At 40.9% G+C, this 21,063-nt stretch overlaps 1 protein-coding gene across 1 annotated transcript in view; it reads left to right on the top strand.

The window, feature by feature from the left end:
• The window catches only part of LOC145334319 (teneurin-m-like), a 229,148-nt gene that overhangs the window by 182,120 nt on the left and 25,965 nt on the right, over window positions 1–21,063 (top strand). The window contains exons 39-46 of the mRNA XM_080179731.1: window positions 490–608; window positions 6,137–6,287; window positions 17,183–17,676; window positions 18,185–18,283; window positions 18,800–18,903; window positions 19,290–19,419; window positions 19,858–19,933; window positions 20,340–20,661. Coding sequence (XP_080035857.1) covers window positions 490–608; window positions 6,137–6,287; window positions 17,183–17,676; window positions 18,185–18,283; window positions 18,800–18,903; window positions 19,290–19,419; window positions 19,858–19,933; window positions 20,340–20,661 — 1,495 coding nt within the window. The remainder of the gene's footprint in view (window positions 1–489; window positions 609–6,136; window positions 6,288–17,182; window positions 17,677–18,184; window positions 18,284–18,799; window positions 18,904–19,289; window positions 19,420–19,857; window positions 19,934–20,339; window positions 20,662–21,063) is intronic.

The raw sequence follows: 21,063 nt of genomic DNA, 5'->3' as shown, positions 1-21,063 counted from the left end.
TAGCCTAAACCCATTTTGTGAAGCTTCCCTCAAAAGGAGATCTCATTCAGTAATATATATTGACATCAAAATAAACTTACTACCTACTATATATATTAGGATTAGTGGATTCGCTCCTGGAGGCCTCAAGGGGCATTTAGGGAAAGGGCGGGGGGGTTAAAGTTGACCTTCCCCTTTTACTTAAGTTTTATTCACCATTCTAACTTTATTGCTCTTAGGATGGTGAAGAATAAGATATACTACCCCTAAAAAAAGACATCTTGACGCTCAAAATAAAGTTATAGAAACTAGGTAGGTAAAAATTAAATTTTCAGGATGGAAAGCGGCTAATAGTAAACGGTCAGCTCATATACATGCTGACCGCTCTATAAATCTAAATCTTGCAAAATATAGCTTTTCTGTCCTTCACATAGCAAAATCTTGCAAAATATAGCTTTTCTGTCCTTCAAATAACAAAATAGTTTTAGGAACTAAAAATGAAATTTTCAGGTTGGAAAGCGGCTCATAGTGAACGGTCAACCCATATACACTGTAGACATGTTGACCGCTGTAGGCCAACAGTTTATCAGTGCGGATATTGCCTCCAAGAGAAGTGTTAACATCACTAGGAATAAAAACAAACTCATTATCTATAATACAAAGTAGAACGATGTCTGTCTGTCCGTCTGTCCGTCTGACCGTCTGTCCGTCCGTCTGTCTGTCTGTCCCTTAAGATCTCGGTAACCACTGAACCGATCGGATTCTACTCTTCAGGGTATCTACCTATTGGTCCTGTGGTGGTTTTAAGCTATTTTCTCGGGGGGTGGGACACCCCCAACCCCCCCAAAAACCAAAAAATCCCCCCCCATTTTTTTTTTTTTTTTTTTTTTTTTTTTTGAAGGAGTTTCCATGGTCCGGTCCTTTATGGTCTCTCGCGATAATTTTTTTTTATCACCTCTTGGGCAAAGCCCCTAGAGGCTAGGGGCGAAGCCGCTAGTACATTATAAAACTACTAGCGAATTTGCCCCTAGAGGCCTCCAATGGCTCTTAAGGGAGGGGATAGGTAGGGGAGATTTGATCTCTAACTTTTAATTTTAGAAGAAAAAGGGATACGGAATTATTTTTCTTGGGAGAGTGTTGGTATCCTTTACCAAAATAGTAGAAAACCTTCCCAGAACCTATGCCAATCTTCACTATAAAAGAGGTTAAGCGGTTATTATACTGTTAATTTTATATAAGATCATTGAGAATATTATGAAATCATCCTTAAACATCATAAAATATGTAACAAAACTATTAAGATATTATTGAATTTCCTGTGCACGCTTTAGGTTGAATATATAACCCAAGAATCTATTGTTGACAAGCGGCATTATAAATTATAGGCGATTTCCCACAAAAAGTCTGTCGAGCCCTGAAACACCCCCCCCCCTCCATTGAAAATTAATTGAATGAATAAGGGTGGCTACCAGGGATGTAAAGGGATAAGACAATGACCTGATAAAGTGATAATACACTAAATTTTTCCTTCTGTAGATTTCATCTAGTGGTTGAAACGTTTACACACTCAATGAACCAACCAATCAAAATTCTATGAAAGGCCTCAAAGTTATTAAGTCAACGAATAGGAAAACTTTAAAAACACCTAGGGATTAGTGTAATAAACAGCCTAATGTCCGCTCCTCCCTAGGGGCTACCCAGTACCCAATATAACCTAAAACAACCTAAAAACAACCCAACCCTTGTCAAAAAAAAAAGGGGTTGGGGTTTTTGGTGCTCAACAATGCACTTAAAGGGAAAACTTGGGAATTATATCATTCCCCTGCTCTTCTATGATTGCATCTTTTGCAATGCAATTACTCAAATATACAACAAGCCTATACACCAGGGAAATAGGGGACATTGGCCTGTTTATTACACTAGTCCCCAAAGTTTTATAATAACGTTTACTTATTCGTTGGCTTTTATTGAATGTTGTTCATTAAGTTCAGTGTCCAAATGTTTCAACCACTAATTCTAATTTCCAGAAGGGAAAATTTGTGTATCATCATTGCGGATGTACATCAATTTATCCACAATTGTCTCATCCCTTTGAATCCCTTCTTAAACACACACACACACACACACACATACATACTCTGAAATTGTGACAGATTTTGTTAAGATTTTGTGTCCTGTGTAGAATGAAATATTAAAACATGCCTTGGGACCTAGAGACTTTGCACACGTTGTGAACTCAAATTTTGCATGATTAAAAATTAGCGCACATTGTGTGTGTACTCACAGTTTATTTGCTTGTACCCAAAGTTTTATAAACATGTTGTCCTATTCGTTGGCCCAAAAACTTTGGGAACCTTTTTTGAATGAAATATTAAAATATGCCTTGGGACCTAGAGACTTTGCACACGTTGTAGACTCAAATTTTGCATTCTTCAAAATTAGCTCTCATTATGTACTCAAGGTATTCTTAATTGTACCCAAAGTTTTATAAACATGTTGTCCTATTTGTTGGCCCAAAAACTTTGGGTACTTTTATTAAATTTTGAGTTGTTGGTTTTAAAGTGTCTGAAATGTCTAAAAATCCACTAAATAAAACTTTTTTACTTTTGGGTTATGTTATAAAGTCCCAAGGCGCCTAAAAAAATGTGCGCCAAATTTGAGTAAATCCCTTGTTCTATTATCTTTGAGAGGTTATCCCATGAGAGAGGTTGTTCAAACAACAAGGAAATTATATGATGAATATATATACCCAGGGACATTGTGTACTAGTCCCCAAAGTTTTATTTTTATGAGAAAGGTTGTTCAAACAACAAGGAAATTATATGATGAATATATATACCCAGGGACTTTGGGTACTAGTACCCAAAGTTTTTATTATTATGAGAGAGGTTGTTCAAACAACAAGGAAATTATATGATGAATATATATATCCAGGGACATTGGGTACTAGTCCCCAAAGTTTTATAATAACGTTTTATTATTCGTTCACTTGACAACTGTGGGGACCAACCAATAATTACAATCTACATTATAGGGATAATTTTGTTCATCATCATTGGGGATGTTCATCAATTTGTCGGGCATTGTCTTATCCCTTTAGATCCCTGATATTTATTTCTATGCCTCCTCTCATATTCATATGTAGTTTAAATTCAGGGATGTTAAGGGATAAGACAATGGATGATAAATTTATGTACATTCACAATGCATATAATGAAGATTACCCCTTCTTTAGTTTAATATTATTGGTTAATATGTTTGAAACCATCCAATCAAAGTTCAAATAAATTAACTAATACTCTTTGTATTGTAGCCAACGAATAATATAATATGGTAATTCACAGTCAAGTGTCATCTCCCTCCTATAGTATATTTCAACTTTTTTTTGCCAAGGGCAGGTTTTGGGCTATGCAGAAAGAGAGTAAGGGAAATCCTCTAAGAGATAATAGGAATATATAAGTAATCAATGATCTAAAGGGATAAGCCAATGAATGAAAAATTGATGTACAATGTACATCCCAAATAATTAATGGTTGAAACGTTTGAACACTCAATTTAATGAATCAACCAATCAAAATTCACTAAAGCCCCAAAAGTTGTTAAGCCAAACAATAAGAAAACGTTATTATAAAACTTTGGGGACTAGTGTAATAAACAGTCCATTGTCCCCTCTCTCTAATTATTAATGTTGTCCTAGAGATCTTAAATGACACACAAACATACATCCAACTACTTTATCATATACATATACAAGCCGCTAGGTCAATATGTAATCTTTTTCGAAAAGAGACAAAGGATGTATACTGCAGAAATGATTCTGTATGTAACAAGGATGACAACATCCATAAAAGCGAAGCACTGAAACGGTAGGACAAACGGACGTTAACACTTGTATAGTTTCAGAACTGAATAATCCTAATATAAATGTACTAGTGAATCGGTAATGCAGGCACCACCTAAAAATTATATTCTAAGTTATCTCACTTCTGAATATTAACCCTATTCTTCCATTGACATATCCCCGACTATTAACCTTTTTTTCTTCCATTGAGCTATCCCCGACTATTAACCTTTTTTTCTTCCATTGACCTATCCCCGACTATTAATCATTTTTCTTCCATTGACCTATCCCTGACTATTAACCTTTTTTTCTTCCATTGACCTATCCCCAACTATTAAACTTTTTTCTTCCAATGACCTATCCCCGACTATTAACTTTTTTTCTTCCATTGACCTATCCCCAACTATTAAACTTTTTTCTTCCATTGACCTATCCCCGACTATTAATTTTCTTTTCTTCCATTGACCTATCCTTGACTATTAACTTTTTTTCTTCCATTGACCTATCCCCGACTATTAATTTTTTTTCTTCCATTGACCTATCCCTGACTATTAACCTTTTTTCTTCCATTGACCTATCCCCGACTATTAACCTTTTTTCTTCCATTGACCTATCCCCGACTATTAATCATTTTTCTTCCATTGACCTATCCCCGACTATTAACATATTTTCTTCCATTGACCTATCCCCGACTTTTAACTTTTTTTCTTCCATTGACCTATCCCCGACTATTAATCTTATTTCTTCCATTGACCTATCCCCGACTATTAATCATTTTTCTTCCATTGACCTATCCCCGACTATTAACATATTTTCTTCCATTGACCTATCCCCGACTTTTAACTTTTTTTCTTCCATTGGCCTATCCCCGACTATTAATCTTATTTCTTCCATTGACCTATCCCTCAATTTCTCTCTCTCTCTCTCTCCGAACCATACTATAAATCTAGTTACTACAAATCAAGTTACTCATAAAGATTACTACGAATTTTATAGTTTCGTTTATTCATCACCTTTTAAAGATTTAATGTCCCTCTCTCTCACTTATATAATTTTTATTTATTATTTTTATTTAAAACCGTATTTATAATTTTGTCTCTCTTTCTTTAAAATATTTTAGGATCCCAATGTTTTTTGTTTAAAATTATCGTCCTGAAAGGGTTAAACTATTTAGCTAAATGTCAAATTTTAGTTTAATATCTGAACACATTCGGGCGCGTCGCTAGTATCATATTACATTAAAACTTAGTTTTCCTTGATTTACGATATTATAAACTTAAATTTTCTATTTTATAAATATAAATTTAATACTTTAATATAATTTAAATAGCAACATGAAATAAAAAAATTAATTTATTCTTCATAGAGTAAAATAATGGGTCTTATCTTTCTGGTCATTGAGAGTTTATTATTGATTATTGAACCAGTATGAGTTTTTAACATCTGACCTTTGGAAAACTTGAGCTCATTTATAGACATTTATTTCCTATATAGATCTGTCATGGATCTTGATGCAATATAGCAGGCCGTTTTGTAAATGTTAAAAATTGGAAGATTTCATTAAATAAAAGTAATCGCAAATATAAGTATTAAATAAGAGAATAGTTTAAATTGGTTTACCGTAATTTTCTTTAACCTTTTTACAACTTTAATTTTTGCTCATCCAATGTACAAGGATTATATTTCCTATTGGTGAAAATATAAAGGGTTTTTGCCAGGGATCTAAATGGATAAGACAATGGCAAATAAATCCCCACTAATGATGCACAAAAATACCACGTCTGTAGCTTACAATTAGAAGTTGAAACGTTTGGACATTCATCTTAATGAACCGACCTATCAAAATTTAATTAAAGTTTTAATCCAACAAATCAGCCAACACTTTTCTGTCCAATGATTTTTGGGTGATATATTCAATAAATCTATTAATTTCCCAACCCTTGGGTAAAAACTCTTGTATAACTGCACATAAAAACTTGAATAAAAAGTTAGGTAAGAAAAAAATTGAGTTAGGTTAAATTGGGAAAAGTCTGGTCTCTGTAAATTTGCAAGGAAAAGGCAATAAACGATAAATTGATGTACACCCCCAATTATAACAAACAGCAATGCCCTTAACTTCTATTGATAAAATATTAAACCATCCATTTAAGATTTGATAAAAAGTACCCAAAGTTTTTAAGCCAACGAATGACAAAGGGTATTTGTAAAACTTTGGGTACCAGTATAATTAACAGTACCCAAAGTTTGTAAGTCAATTAATGTGAATGGTACTTTGAGTACTAGTATATTATTTGATTTTGTTTTTTCCTGAATTAGTGTACCGGGAACGAAATACATTAGTTTGAGCGGGGCCAACAGCGGGTTTGTGACCATCGAGGAGCGGACCAACCCTATAGGCCTGTTGCAGTCATGGAGAATGGGACCTATGGAACGGAGCTATGATTATGATCACACGGGCCGATTGAAGGTAGGTGTAATGATTCCTGATATGATACGGTTGCGTAGTAGAGAGAAAAATATGGTTAGAATGTTCATCCTTATATAAAAGTAACAGGATGTCTGTCTGTGTGTTTGTCTGCACTGAAGGATCTTGTAACTGTTGGACCGATATGGTTTTCCTTTTCAATGTAACTTTTCATAGGTCCTGGGAAGGTTTTTAACTATTTTTGGGAGGGTATCATCCTCCCATGATAAATCACCCCAAAAAAAATACCCCCCCCCCCCCCTTACAAAAATGACCCCCACTAGGTCAAGTGCCCCTAGAGGCAAGATTTTCAAATAAGTATGATTCTTGTCTGGTTAGGTATGTTATTATAAGCTTGTTATCTATATATTTCATTTTCTGACTTTTTTTTACAATGGATGTTGTCATACCTACTTGTTTTTTTAATACTTTTTTTTAGATAAAATAAAAGCAAATTATATTTTCAAAAAGGCAATTAACATTTGGAAAACATATTTATGGCGTTTTTAAAGCAAAATTACCCTCCTTTTAAAAACATGTATATGTGTATTTTAGCTAATAGGATATTGGGATCTAAAGGAATAAGACAATGACCGATAAATTAATGCACATCCCAAATGATGATACACAATTACTCCTTCAGTAGATTACAAATAGTGGTTGAAACGCTTGGACACTAAACTTAATAAACCAACGAATAAAAATTCACTATATTTCCCAAAGTTAATGATCTAACGAATTAGAAAACGTAATTTAAAAACTTTTGGGACTAATGTAATAAACAGCCCAATGTCCCCTCCCTCCCACCTGTTGTATACTTGTAGTACTAATGATAAAAACCTAAACATTCTGCAGTTTTCGAGATCTTACTGTACAATCAAACATACATTTAACATGTTTATGTATCCATTTATCTACATATAAAATCTCATGTATTGAGCAATTTGCCCATTAAATAGTTTTAAACCAAACAAAACGTTATTTTCATATTAGCTATAAATTACATTTTTAGTAGCGAGGCTACTCTAGTAAAAGTTATGTTTATCTGTCCGTTTGTAAACAGGCAATATTTACATTACATTTACTAAATTTACCTTAAGATTTTCCATTTTGACATAATTATTTACAATTTTGTTTAGACATATACATTTATATTCTGCTTATTAGTTATGACCCTCTACTAGTTTAATTGTTCGTTTGTCCTACCGTTTCAGGACGTCCCTTTTATAGATGTTATCAACCTTGTTTTAATACATATTTTATCTAAAGTTGTTATTTTTTAGTAGTAAGGAATAGGACAATGGGCGATTAATTCTTTTTTATTATGCCTATTGTAGCTTAAAGATATTTGGTAAAATATTTTAAGGGAAAAGACAATGGTAGATAGATTGTTGTACATTCCCAATAATGATATACAAAATTACACCTTCTGTAAAATAAGATTTCTTGACTTCTGGTTTGAATCAACCAATTAAGCTTCAATTAAAGTATCCATAGTTTTTAAGCAAACCAATAAGACATGGTTATTAAACTTTAGGTAACAGTATGATCACCAGTCCAATGTCCCCTCCCTCCCTGTTTATCTTATAATTTGATTCTGATAAAATATAAGCCATATGTAATGAAAAAAGAGAACTAATATATTAAGAAGTAGCGAAGTTTTTTAAACATTTAAGTTACTTTTGATAGTAAAGTCTATTGTAATTGTGGTAATACGACACCCAGACGGACAGGCCGTTTACAGAGTTGCTTCGCTGTGACTTATGATAACAAACCCCCTGCACTAATCTTATTATATCACCATCTATCTCATGACCGCGGTTGACCCCGCACCCAGCGGCCAAACTGACCTGCCTAAATGTGGGGAGGGGACTCAAACATGCAACTATCACGAGTTCCTCACGCGCTTATATAACTGGGAGGCGTTGCCTCCCCTTTTACCACCGCTGCCCCCACAGCCTGTCTACCGTCGGGAGCTAAGCCCTAGCGCCCCACACCCCCTTCAAACCTAACCATTGTTATAATCTGTTGTATATATATAGTAAACATAACTTGTAAATATTATTCAGTTTAAATATATAATTTCTGTATGATTGAATCCTGCTTGTTTGTTTGGTAGAATAATTAAAGGCTAGGGCTCGTTGAATCCGAACTCGTTACCCCGTGGGCCGAGAACGCTCGGCTTACCAGAACTTGGTGTCAGCGTGTTTCAATCGAGCCTTACAGAAACTAGCCTATTCTACCTCTGATTGGACCCTTTGGCAAGTAAGGGGACAATCAGCCGCCAACTGACCCGTGAGACGGCCTTTTTAGGTCGAATTTCCATCATTTTGAACGCAATATGTGGGCCTCTGGCCTACGGCAAGCAGATTTAGCCTGCTAAAAGCGCCAGTTAAGACGCTTTTTCCGTGTCGTGTAGGAGTAGCGCTAGGTGCGCAGCCACGGCAATCGGATAATTTAGCTCAGACGGCTACAGAACTGAGTCTAAATTGGCAAGTGTAGCTGGGACAAGCCCCAGGACACCCAGGCCAAACCTACGAGACAGACAGCTGGGTGCTGGTCTCCCTAAGAAGGCAATGTGTGGCTGCGAAGCTTCAGCACACAAGTAAGCCCTACCACTGCGACGGATAGCAGATTTTGAGCCACAGGCACGGCAGGACGGGACATTCCCTGCCGCTGCTTCCCAGGATTCGAACCCGAGGCGCTGCAGGACGGGCCATTCCCTGCCGCCATTTTCGGGATTCGAACCAGCGGCGCTGTAGGACGGGTCATTCCCTACCGCCGTCACCCCCTCTGAACCTTGCAGGACGGACATTCCCTGCTGCCAGTGCTTCCAGAATCACGCCTAGAGCTCCTAGTGATAACAACACATAAGTGTGTATAAATGTCAACCAAGTGATAAAAATAAATATAAAATTGTTGACTCAGTGATAATTAATAAGCTCTAGTGATTCGAAGCTACAGTCTAAGCCACCATGGTAAGCGATACCACCATAGCTGCGGTTCGGCCACCACCAAAGTTTCTGCCAACCCCAGCCGAACGAGAGGCCCCCTTGTCTCAAGGGCAGGACCTCCACTTCCCCTGCCATATCAGGGTGAGGTTTCCTACCCCTGACCCTGCCCAGCATGTACAGGTTGATGCCATGATTGATTCTGGCAACCGTGTACCAGGGTCTGCTGTAATTTCTGAGCACCTCATGCACGCGATGGGCGTGCAACGCATGTTGATTCCGGACAACACCCAAATCCTGACTGCTAATGAGGAAGGCCAGCCCCTCCAGGTAATAGGAAAGTTAAAAGAGTTATATATGGCAGTCTCACACACTCTTATACTCCATCTATACCACGTGACTGTGGTCCGGAACCTCTCACACCCTCTGAACCTAGGAGGGTATTTTCTCAAGGAGTTCGGAACTAGGCTCTGTTTCGACATGCAACCACCTTGCTTGTGGGTGCGTGGGGAGTTTATCCCACTCCGTGGCGTCCCCATTGACCGGGAGACAGCCGAGAGAGAGCTAAGTTATGAGGGGCCTCTGCCAGGCCCCCTGCCTGAGCAGCCGCGTGTGGTTGAGAAAGGCACACACTGGGTGGACGCTGAGCTCAACGCACACAAGGGAGCTAACCTGCTAGCCATGGGGTTGCCCCCAGTGCCCAAGGTGCCAAGGGAGAGCCTGCCAACAACGTTTCCTGAGATTGCCAGCCCTCCAGAACCAATCTTCTCCACCGACACCTTTATCAACGGCCAGCCGTGTCCACCTGGCCCCCTCTACCTGGGACCTCCAGCCAGTCCACCAGCCAAGCCCGAGTCCAGACCGTCAAGTCGCGGTCTGATGTACCCGGAGCCACACTCAACTCTCAGGCCTCAGCCTCTCCCGGCGCCGTGCCCGTCAAGTCGCGGCCGGACGCCCATGGAGCCAAAGCTGGACCCAACGCTTTGGCCTCTCCCAGCGCCGAGCCCGTCAAATCGTGGCCGGACGCCCTCGGAGCCACACCTGGCTCCGACACGTCAGCCTCTCCAGACGCCGAGCCCGTCAAGTCGCGGCCGGTGGGTCCCGGAGCCAAAGCTGACCCCGCACCAGCCACGTATAGGCTAAGCGCTGTCACCCCAACTGATGGCCAGCCACCCCAGCTCCGCACAGCCAAGCGGGTGGTCCTGCCCGGCCGCGGGGTTATGGCAGTCCCCGTTGAGCTAGTAGGCCATCGCACCAAGGATGTCATCCAACTAGCTGCCCCAGAACAGAGGTTTGGGGAGGATCTTGTCATTCCAGAGGGCCTGTATGCCCACAGGCCTGGCTCTGCCACTGTATTTAGAGTACTAGTGGTCAATGAAGGGGAGATGCCCCTCTTGCTGGATGCTGGCCTCCCAGTGGCAGGGGAGCTGGTCAAACCTGCCATTCTAGAGGTCTCTGATACGCCTCCCCCGCGTCTCCACTCGTTCCAAGAACCTGCTGAGCCTATAGACATGCAGGAGTTGTGGGAGGCCCTGGAGATGGAAGACAATGAGTTCCTACGCAAGGACCCCTTGCTCAAGAAGGAGGTCTGGACTATGTTGTCAGAATACAGGGACGTCTTCTCCAACTCTACCCCCGGCTGCACAGATGTGGTTGAGTTGCAGCTGCGCCTCAAGCCAGGGACCCAGCCGATCCGCCAGAGATTTAGGGATCTGAACCCGCGGCAAGAGGCTGAACTGGAGAAACAACTGGACACCTGGCTACAGGAGGGAGTTATAGAGCCGTCAGACTCCGCCTGGAGCAGCCCCCTGGTGCCCATCAAGAAGAAGGACGGGAGCACCCGCTGGGCCGTCGACTACAGAGCCCTCAACAAGTGCCTGGAACTGGACAGCTACCCCCTGCCTAGGATCCAGCAGTTGGTGGAACGAGCTGGCGGGCACCGTGTCTACAGTGCTTTAGACGCGGTGGCCGCATACTACACCATCCGTGTGTCCGAGGACAGCCGGCCCTGCACCGCCTTCACCACCCCCAAGGGCTTGTATCAATGGAAAAGGATGCCCTTTGGCCTGGCTACGGCACCGTCTGTCTATTCCAGGTTTATTGCAGGGGTCCTAAACCCACTAGGCACAGCCAACCTCCAGTCATACCTTGACGACGTCCTGACCTTCCACCAGGATACCTGGGCCCACCTGGCCAGGCTCCGAGAGGTCTTGGAAGCCCACCGCAGGGGAGGGATCCGCCTCAAGCCAGCCAAGACCAAGCTGTTCCGATCCAAGGTAGATTATCTGGGCCACACCCTCAGCCGTGAGGGGATAGCCATGCAAGAGGATTATATCGACCGTATCTTGGACTGGCCAGCCCCTAGCACCCCCAAGGACTTGCTGGCGCTGCTGGGGTTCTTTGGATACTACCGCCTGTTCATCCCAGAGTATGCAGACCTCACCTATGAGATGAATCGCCAGAAGACGGCCAAGGCCCTAACCTGGACGCCTGAGATGGAAGCCCAGCTGCTGCAACTCAAGGACAAGTTCCGCAAGGCCCCCATCCGAGCGCCGCCCAGGTTTGATTTGCCAGCAGTGTTCCAGCTCACCACAGATTTCAGCAGCCGCGCCATCTCTGCCATACTGAGTCAATGTCAGGATGGCAAGGAGAGGCTGATTGCCGCCGTGGGACGCAAGACAACCGACCCTGAGACACGCTACCCGTCCTGGAAGGGAGAGATGGCCGCCATTATGTATGGGGTCCGAAAATTCCACGGCATCTTGTCCTACCGCAGCTTCCAGATCAACACTGATTCCTCTGCCTTGCTACAGATGAAATCACTGAACACATCCACAGGGATGGTGGCCCGCTGGCAGGAGGAACTAGCGGCCTTAGACTTTACCGTCTGTCACAGGCCTGGCACCCAGAATACCAACGCCGACGCCCTCAGCCGCCGGGAAGATGCCAACATGCCAACGGCTAGCGCCGAAGAATTAGCAGAGCAGGCTGAGTACATCCACAACCTTTGCCAGCTAGGGGAGTCCGCAGCTAGCCGGCCTCCTGCCGCCCGACTGGATCCAGCTAGAGTATTGGAGGCCCAGACAAAGCATGCAAAGCCCCAACCAAGGCTGAGCTGCGTGGCAAGGAACGAGACGAGCAGCAGTACGCCAGCCGCTTCCCAGCCCTGGGGCTGGACGAGCATGGCTGCCTCACCACCACTGATCAGACTCTGACAGGAGAGCGGACAAGATACCTGCTGCCTTCGGCCCTCCAGCAGGACGCGTTCTTTCTAGCCCATGGGACCCCCATGGCTGGGCACTTTGGGATGGACGCAACTATCGCCCGCGTTGCCATGCACTTCTGGTGGCCCAACCTGGCCCGTGACGTCCGTCTGATGGTACAAACCTGCCCTGAGTGTGTCCAGAAAGTTACCAAGGAGAGGCTGAAGCAGGGGATCCACGTGCCCTCCCGCCAGGGGTATCCACAACAAGTCCTATTCATCGACCTGGTGGGGCCACTGCCAGAGACCCCAGCTGGGAACCGTTACATCCTCACCTGCCAAGATGGATTCAGCCGGTTTGTCAGCCTCTACGCCATCCCCAACAAGCGCACCCTCACGGTGGCTGAAGCCCTGTTGCACCGTCACCTGGCCACGTTCGGATGCCCCCTGAAGATCCATTCTGACAATGGAATGGAGTTTACCGGCCAGGTATTCCAGGAACTGGCCTCCAGGCTTGAGATTGGCCTGACACATCCACCACCCTACAACCCTCAGTCCAACCGAGTGGAAAGGTTTCATAGGACGCTCAACACAGGCATGCGCCTGTTCCTAGACAGAGACGATAACAACTGGGAGCCCCATCTGCCTGCCATCGCCTTCGCCTACAACACCAAGGCCTGCAGATCCACTGGCGTGACCCCGTTCCTGGCCTTCTTTGGGAGAGAGGCCAAACTTCCAGTGGACATGGTGCTACGGCTGCCAGAGACCGAATATGCGTCAGTTCCAGCCAACGTCCAAGCTATCCTGCAGCGCTACTATGCAGTGTATGATGCCATCCAGCAGAAGGAGGAGGGAGCCATCCGGAGGAGCGCGGCAGCTTACGAAGGCACGGCCAAGTATGAAGTTGGAGACTTGGTCTGGTACCTGGCCCCCCGCCTGGTGCCAGGGAAGGCAGCCAAGATTACCAAGAGATGGACTGGCCCCTGGAAAGTAGTGAGGCAAGCTACAGAAGTACATTATGTCATCAAACCTGCCTCCCCAGTCGCCAGGGTCTCAGAAGTTACCACGCATGTAGGCCGACTGCGCAAATACACTGGAGATGTGACTGCCCACCAGATTCCAGCAGACATCCAAGTTGATATGGACGGCGACGAGGATGCCACCGAGCTGCCAGTTGGAGCGGCGGCGCCCGCAGCTAGCGACCCAGGACAGTTCCCAGTACACCAGCCAGCCGCAGCCGCCCCTCAGCCTAGCGGCCAGGATCGTGACCCAGTAGAAGAGAACCTGCAGGAGCCGCCCAACGAACCACCGCCGCCGCCGCCTGCTCCAGAGCCACCCAGAGATGCCATCTGGAATCCTGACGCGGACATGGAGAACCTGCCAGCCAGCAGCAAGCCTGTAGGAGAAGAACCAGCCACTGCGATGGAAGAGGCCGCCCCAGAAGACGAAGCTGAAGCCATGTGCCCCCTGTTGATGACAGCCATCCCCATCCGGGTAGGAGCTAGGAGACCAAGCAACCTGAACCAAGCAGGCGCCCCCATGGAGTTCTATGCGCCCTCTGCCATCGTCATCCCCCCCTTAGGAACCACCAGAGTCAGCCTAGGCCTCCGTGTCCAGTTACCAGCTGAGGCCGAGCTAATCTTGCAGACGAGGCAAAATTTCCAGCGGCGGGGCTTGGCCGTCGCCAACCCTCGCCTAGAGGCCAACCAGGAGCTGACAATGCTGATATCCAACCACAGTCAGACCGAGCAACGAGTGTCCCGGGGAGCCTGTGTAGCCCGAGCTGTCCTCCATCGAGCTGTGCCCCAAGAAGAGCCTGTCCTGCACCGGCATAGGCTGTCGTATCCCCAGGTTCAAGGCCTGGTGGCTCGGGAGCCACGCAACCCTTGAAGGGGAGGTTGTGGTAATACGACACCCAGACGGACAGGCCGTTTACAGAGTTGCTTCGCTGTGACTTATGATAACAAACCCCCTGCACTAATCTTATTATATCACCATCTATCTCATGACCGCGGTTGACCCCGCACCCAGCGGCCAAACTGACCTGCCTAAATGTGGGGAGGGGACTCAAACATGCAACTATCACGAGTTCCTCACGCGCTTATATAACTGGGAGGCGTTGCCTCCCCTTTTACCACCGCTGCCCCCACAGCCTGTCTACCGTCGGGAGCTAAGCCCTAGCGCCCCACACCCCCTTCAAACCTAACCATTGTTATAATCTGTTGTATATATATAGTAAACATAACTTGTAAATATTATTCAGTTTAAATATATAATTTCTGTATGATTGAATCCTGCTTGTTTGTTTGGTAGAATAATTAAAGGCTAGGGCTCGTTGAATCCGAACTCGTTACCCCGTGGGCCGAGAACGCTCGGCTTACCAGAGTAATAACCTAATATTTTCCCATAAATACTGAATTGGAATGATTGTTAAAGTAACTTCTAGCTGCTATGCCCCTTGCATCTAGGGGCTCTGTATTCGAAGGGGCAGAGAGAAGCTATAAAAATAGCTTAAAACCATTACAAGACTTAAATATGAAAATGAAATAGCCTAAAACCATTATAGGACCAATGTGAAGCTTAACTATAATAAAAAAATCCAATCGGTTGTGTGGTGTTTGAGATTAACTCATTACTGACGTACAGACCAGCACATTATTATAGCTGCGCTGCTCAGCTAGGATATCCCACTGAGTCCACAGGAAAACCAATCCTATTGTTTTCCAACTCTAAAACTAGGTGTCCACACTTTTCCGCCAATATTTTCCACACGTCATAAATACAAAATCATTAAACAACTACCTTTATCAAATAAAAATAAATTATTCTTTTTTGATAAGCATCTTATATTAATTTCATACTTTTGGAAAATCGTATATTGAAAATACAAAGATCTAAACAGACAATGGCCGATAAATTGATGTACATCACCACCCAATGATGAAACACAAAATCACTCCTTCTGTAGATTACAATTAATGGTTGAAACTTTTGTCCTCTCTACTACATGAACCAACCAATAAAAATTCATTAAAAGTCCTAAAAGTTGTTATGCCAACGAATAAGAAAACGTTATTATAGGACTTTGGGGACTAAATTAACAGCCCAATATCCCCTCCCTCCCTTTATTAAATATCTAAAAAGCTTTGGCTATTTTGTTGTTATTATATTAGCTGTTTTAAACGAACATTTTTGTGGCTATATATTGCTTTATAGCCAATTATTTTGAAAACCAAGCCAGTTAAAAATATAAACTTAGTCCGGTCACACCCATAATATAAACACACATATATATGTTCTAACTCTTTACTAAAAGGTTAGGTAGCAAGTATTAAACCCTCTGAGGGAGAAGACATCGGGCTGTTGATTACACTAGTCCTCAAAGTCTTATAATAACATTCTTTTATTCGTTGACTTAACAAACTTTTATTAAGTTGAGGTTCATGTAGTTAAGTGTCCAAACATTTCAACCACTAAGTCAAAAAGATTAGAATCAACAAATTTGAATTTAGTTCCCAAGTTTTTAAGCCAACGAATATGATTATGGTTTTAAAACTTTGGGTACATAAGTCATAATTCTATGTGGTTTCTAACCATTTTTATATACTCCCTGTATACTATAGTTGGAACCGCTAAATCTAGGCTTACTATGTATATTAATAATTTGAATTTACTTATTTTCCCTTTTATTTAATTGTTGTGTTACCCTTCCCTTAAACCTTTCCTCAAAATATTGAGAAGCTTCATTGCGAAGGAGAACCATATCGGTTTAGCGGTTATCAAGATCCTTCGCTATCAGGGATCCAAATGGATAAGACAAAGGCTTTTTGATCGATGTACATCCCCAATGATAATACACTAAATTAACCCTTCTGCAGATTGAAATTAGTGGTAAAAAAAGAGTGGACACTTCTTTAATGATTCTAAATCCATATTCTTTTAGTCCCCGAAGTTGTTAAGTCAACGAACAAGAAAACGTTATTATAAAACATAGGGAACTAGTTTAATAAACAGCCTAATCATCTCTCCCTCCCTTCCTGCATTTTGCCTCAACGTATTAAGATTTGTTTTAGCGCTCCCAACTGCAGTTTAAGTATGTAACTCATACCCTTGTTATGAATATGTAAATAGTTTATTAAAACCAGAGATCTTAAGCAGGGAGGGAGGGAGGGGACATTGGGCTGTTTATTTCACTAGTCCCCAAAGTCTTACAATAATATATTCTCAATTGCTAGCCTATCAACTTTGGATGCTTTTCATAAATTTTCATTGGTTGGTTCATTAAGTTGAGTGTCCAAATATTTTAACCGCTAAAGAAGGGGTATTTTTGTGTATCATCATTGGGGATGTACATCAATTTATCTTCCATTGTGTTATCCCTTTAGATCCCTGTATCTTAAGAAACAAACGCCCATTTTTATATGAATTATTAAGCTGTTAACATCTTTATCATAAAAAAATAAAATAGAAATTTTAACAATGCTATTTAAAATTCTTCCTTATTAAAAAACACATAAAAGAATATAAATCGAAAGTCTTAACAAAATTGTATGTAAATTTTTAAGAAATTGGTTAAATGCATAATGCTGTTAAAGGACAGACATACATTTTTAGGAATTGATTATAGAAATAATTAGCCTATAACATTGTACCTTGTTGACGTTCTCCTAGGAATCAATATTGCAAAGATCAGATCAATATAATAATTAGGTATATCATATTAAAAATCATCAAATATTTTATAGGAGGTACGAGACTCTGGAACTAAAGGAAGCCTGCAATACATTTATCCAGACGCCATAAGCAGCGGAAAACGCCTTAATATCGGCGGCGGGAAACCCGCCGAATTAAGCCGTCAACCCGTTGAAATCATCCAACCAAACGGCAACAAATTCTTCATTACTTATGATAGCACTGGTGCCTTAGAGGCGGTAACAACGCCGCTCGGCGGTATTCACCGCTTTCAACGCCAAGTTCTACTCGGCAGCAGCGTGATTCATTATCTGCCGCCGTGGTGTAAACAACCACACGCCTTACAGTACGACCAAAATGGGCTGGTAACCGCCAAAATTCTACCTGAAAATCACGGAAAAATTATTTATACCTATGATGGGGCAGGGCTGTTAAAGGCGATTATCGGCGGCGATACGGCGGTGCATTATCATTATGTCGGCGGTACGGCCTTGGTTAGGTCGGTGGAGTTAACGGATGAAAAGTTCCATTTGAAGAGCCATTATAGGTAAATATTTTTACTGTAGAACAATTTACTGTTCTTGATTATTCAACATTTTGTTTGTTACAAACATAGCATGATTCAATTTTTTAAATTCTAAAGCCAAAAATTATCCCTAGAATTAGATTTCATAATAAAATATCTTGAAACAATCCTATGACTTATGTAAAACTTCGGTAAAATGGAGAACTCAACCGGTTCAGATGTTAGCCAGATCTAAACAAACAAACATTTGACAGACTCAATTTGCAGGGATCTGAAGGGATAAGACAATGACCGTTAAATTGATGTAAGTCCATGATGTTGATACATGAAATTATTTCTTCTGTAGATTAAAATTAGTGGTTGAAATGTTTGGACACTCAACTTAATGAAGTTCCCCAAGTTATTTCATCAACTAATAAAAAAACGTTATCTTAAAACTTTGGAGACTAGTGTAATAAATAGCCCGATGTACTATCCCTCCCTCTTTTACTTGACAAGAAGCGACGCTACTAACAAACTAACTGTTTAGGTATACCCGTGGGGCTTTGAAAGAGTTGAACGTCCACTTCTTATCCGGCTATGGACTAAGCAACTACAGCCTAGCCTACCAAACTGATGCTATGGGAAGGTAAACAGAGTTTTTCAAACTTTTCCGCCAATTAAAATGTTTGAAGGTCTGATACATGAAGTACTAGAATGCAGGGATCTAAAGGAAGAATTAATGGAAGATAAATTGATGTACATCATCCCCAATGATAATGAAAAATATATACCCTACTTTTGATTAAAATTGGTTGAAAAATTTAGAACCAGCCATTCATAATTTAATTGTCCTTCCCCCCATGAGTAGACTGTTTTTTTTAAGATTTCAAGCCATATACCATCTTGTAATTGAACTTTTATTTTAGAAAAGCATCATCTAGCGGTCAAAATTTAAACTAAATTGTATTTAGGATGGTAGTTGTCCATTTTGGTTATAGAACTTTGGTAGGTACCAATGTAATTAACATTAACATAACCACGATTAAAACTTATTCTTAATAATTTTTAAGCTACCTAGCATCCAATAGATGAACCAATATTAATTATTTTAATGTAGAAAAAAAGCATTTAGCGGCGAATATTTGAACTAAATTGTATTTAGGATGGCAGGTGTCCAGCTAGATGTTCCTGGTCAGGCTGAAAGTAAGCTACAACTACAATATGATATCCATAATGGAAAAATTAAGAGAGTGGCTGATATACAGGAATAAAAAATATTTTTTTTTACATTTTTATACCTATAAATTTTAAATATAAGAGCAAACACAATCTATACAGGGATCTAAAGGGATAAGACAATGGCTTATAAATTGATGTACATCGCCATTTATATTACACAAAATTACACCTTCTCTAGATAAAAACTTTAGTGGTTGAAACGATTGGACACTTAATATGATAAGCCAACCAATCAAAATTCAAAAAAAGTCCCTAAAGTTGTTAGGCCAGTGCATAAGAAAAACGTTATTATAAAACTTTGGAGACTTGTGTAATAAAACAGAACAATGTCCAATGGCTTCCTGGGTTTAGTGGTATTTGATCAAGACTTTGAATTATACAACAACAAAAAACATATTTTTAATCCCAAAAGGTGACCCAACGAAGCCCCACAATGCTAACCCTGGAAGACACAACCAAAAATTTTGTCCGCCAGACAAAATCAGATGAATTCGGCCGGCTGCAAAGTTTCGGCCTGATTATCAGCGGTGTCCCCGTCTTTAGGTTTTCAATCAAGCCTGCATAATTGATCATAATTACAGCATGCTTTCCTTAATATAATTGCTAAAAAAATAACATTTTGTCTTAATAATGGTTAGTTTTTTTTTATTTAACAAGGAAAATTGTGTTCATAAGTAATGAAGCAATATAAGAAAATAATTTTTGTGTTAAATTGCATACGTTTCCAATGATGATAAACAAAATTACCCCTTTTGTATGTTTAAATTATTGGCTAAAATGTTTGGACACTAATAGTTCTGAAACAACCATCAAAATTTGATAAAAGTATCCAAATATTTTGAGTCAACATATAAGAAAAAGGGGTTATAAATCATTGGAGACAAGTGTAATAAACAACACAATATCCTCTTAATTTCCTAGAGGTGCGCTACTGCAAGTATATTTTCCAATGGGGTCTTGATTGAACTTTACCCATCCTAGTGTGGAGGTTGATTATAACTCTGGAAGTCTGATTCAATCGAGAACAATTTATATTACACATGAGAAAATTAAACAGGTAAAATCTACCAGGGATTTAAAGGGATAAAACAATGGCCGATAAATTGATGTACACTACATACATCCCAAATGATATTCAAATTTACCCTTTCGTAGATTACAATTAGTGGTTGAAACTTTTGGACACTTAAGTTAATAAACTAATCAATCAAATTTTAATAAAGTTCCCAAAGTTGCATAGCCAACTAATAATTTGGGGACAATTGATTATAATTATCCAAGAACTATCTATATTACTAATGAGAAAATTATGATTTTTATGTAATCACAATTGGTTATAATAACGACATCCCATATCCATCCCTCCCCTCCTACTGGATATACGAACTGATCAATAAGTGATGTTTTAATATCTGCGGAAAGCTGCCTATAATATGATAATATAAATAACCATTATTATTTAGGAATATACATACACCGCTAACAACGAAATCGCCACAGTTAAAACAGCTGACGCTATGCGCTATGTGTATGCATATGACGCTAACGGCAACACTATAACCATCAATGAAGACCAACAACGAGTGAACCTGGGCTACGACGATTCCGCCGATAGGGTTACTCAATTCGGCGGGGTGGAGTTTGCCACATATGACACGAGAGGTTTTGTCATAAGGCGTGGGGAACAACGTTATTCTTATAATGCGCTGGGCCAGATGGTGAAAGCATTTGAGCCCAATAAGTTTGCTGTCAGATTCTTCTATGATGACAGTAATAGATTGATAGGTAAGATTGCTTTCTTTTTATGTAGAGTAGCTATACTATAATTAATTTTGATATTTTACTTTGAAGAAAAAAGAAATATGGTCTTTTTAATCATTTCAAAGTTTTATTATTTGTAGAACTCTAATAAGTTTGTTTGTCGCAACTTAGGACTTTTTTATCTTGTTCATATGTTAAATGTTTAAGTATAGATGTATAAACAAGACAAATACCTAGCTTAAATTGTGGAGACCCTTTTTGTCTGCTAGCAAATTACTTTTTGTTCTTTTATTAGGACTAGGCTGTATTTATATTTCCAACTCTTCTATCTTATTTTAAAAATATGTGGAAAGATTTACATATAGCTTATGCCCCCTCTATTCTTTTACTTGAATGATCATATTTCTAGGAACAAAGGACCACAAA

The sequence above is a fragment of the Acartia tonsa genome, chromosome 12 (assembly GCF_053477335.1).
Source record: "Acartia tonsa isolate MP-2025a chromosome 12, ASM5347733v1, whole genome shotgun sequence".
NCBI lineage: Eukaryota > Metazoa > Arthropoda > Copepoda > Calanoida > Acartiidae > Acartia > Acartia tonsa.
This window is presented reverse-complemented; position numbering and strand designations above follow the sequence as displayed.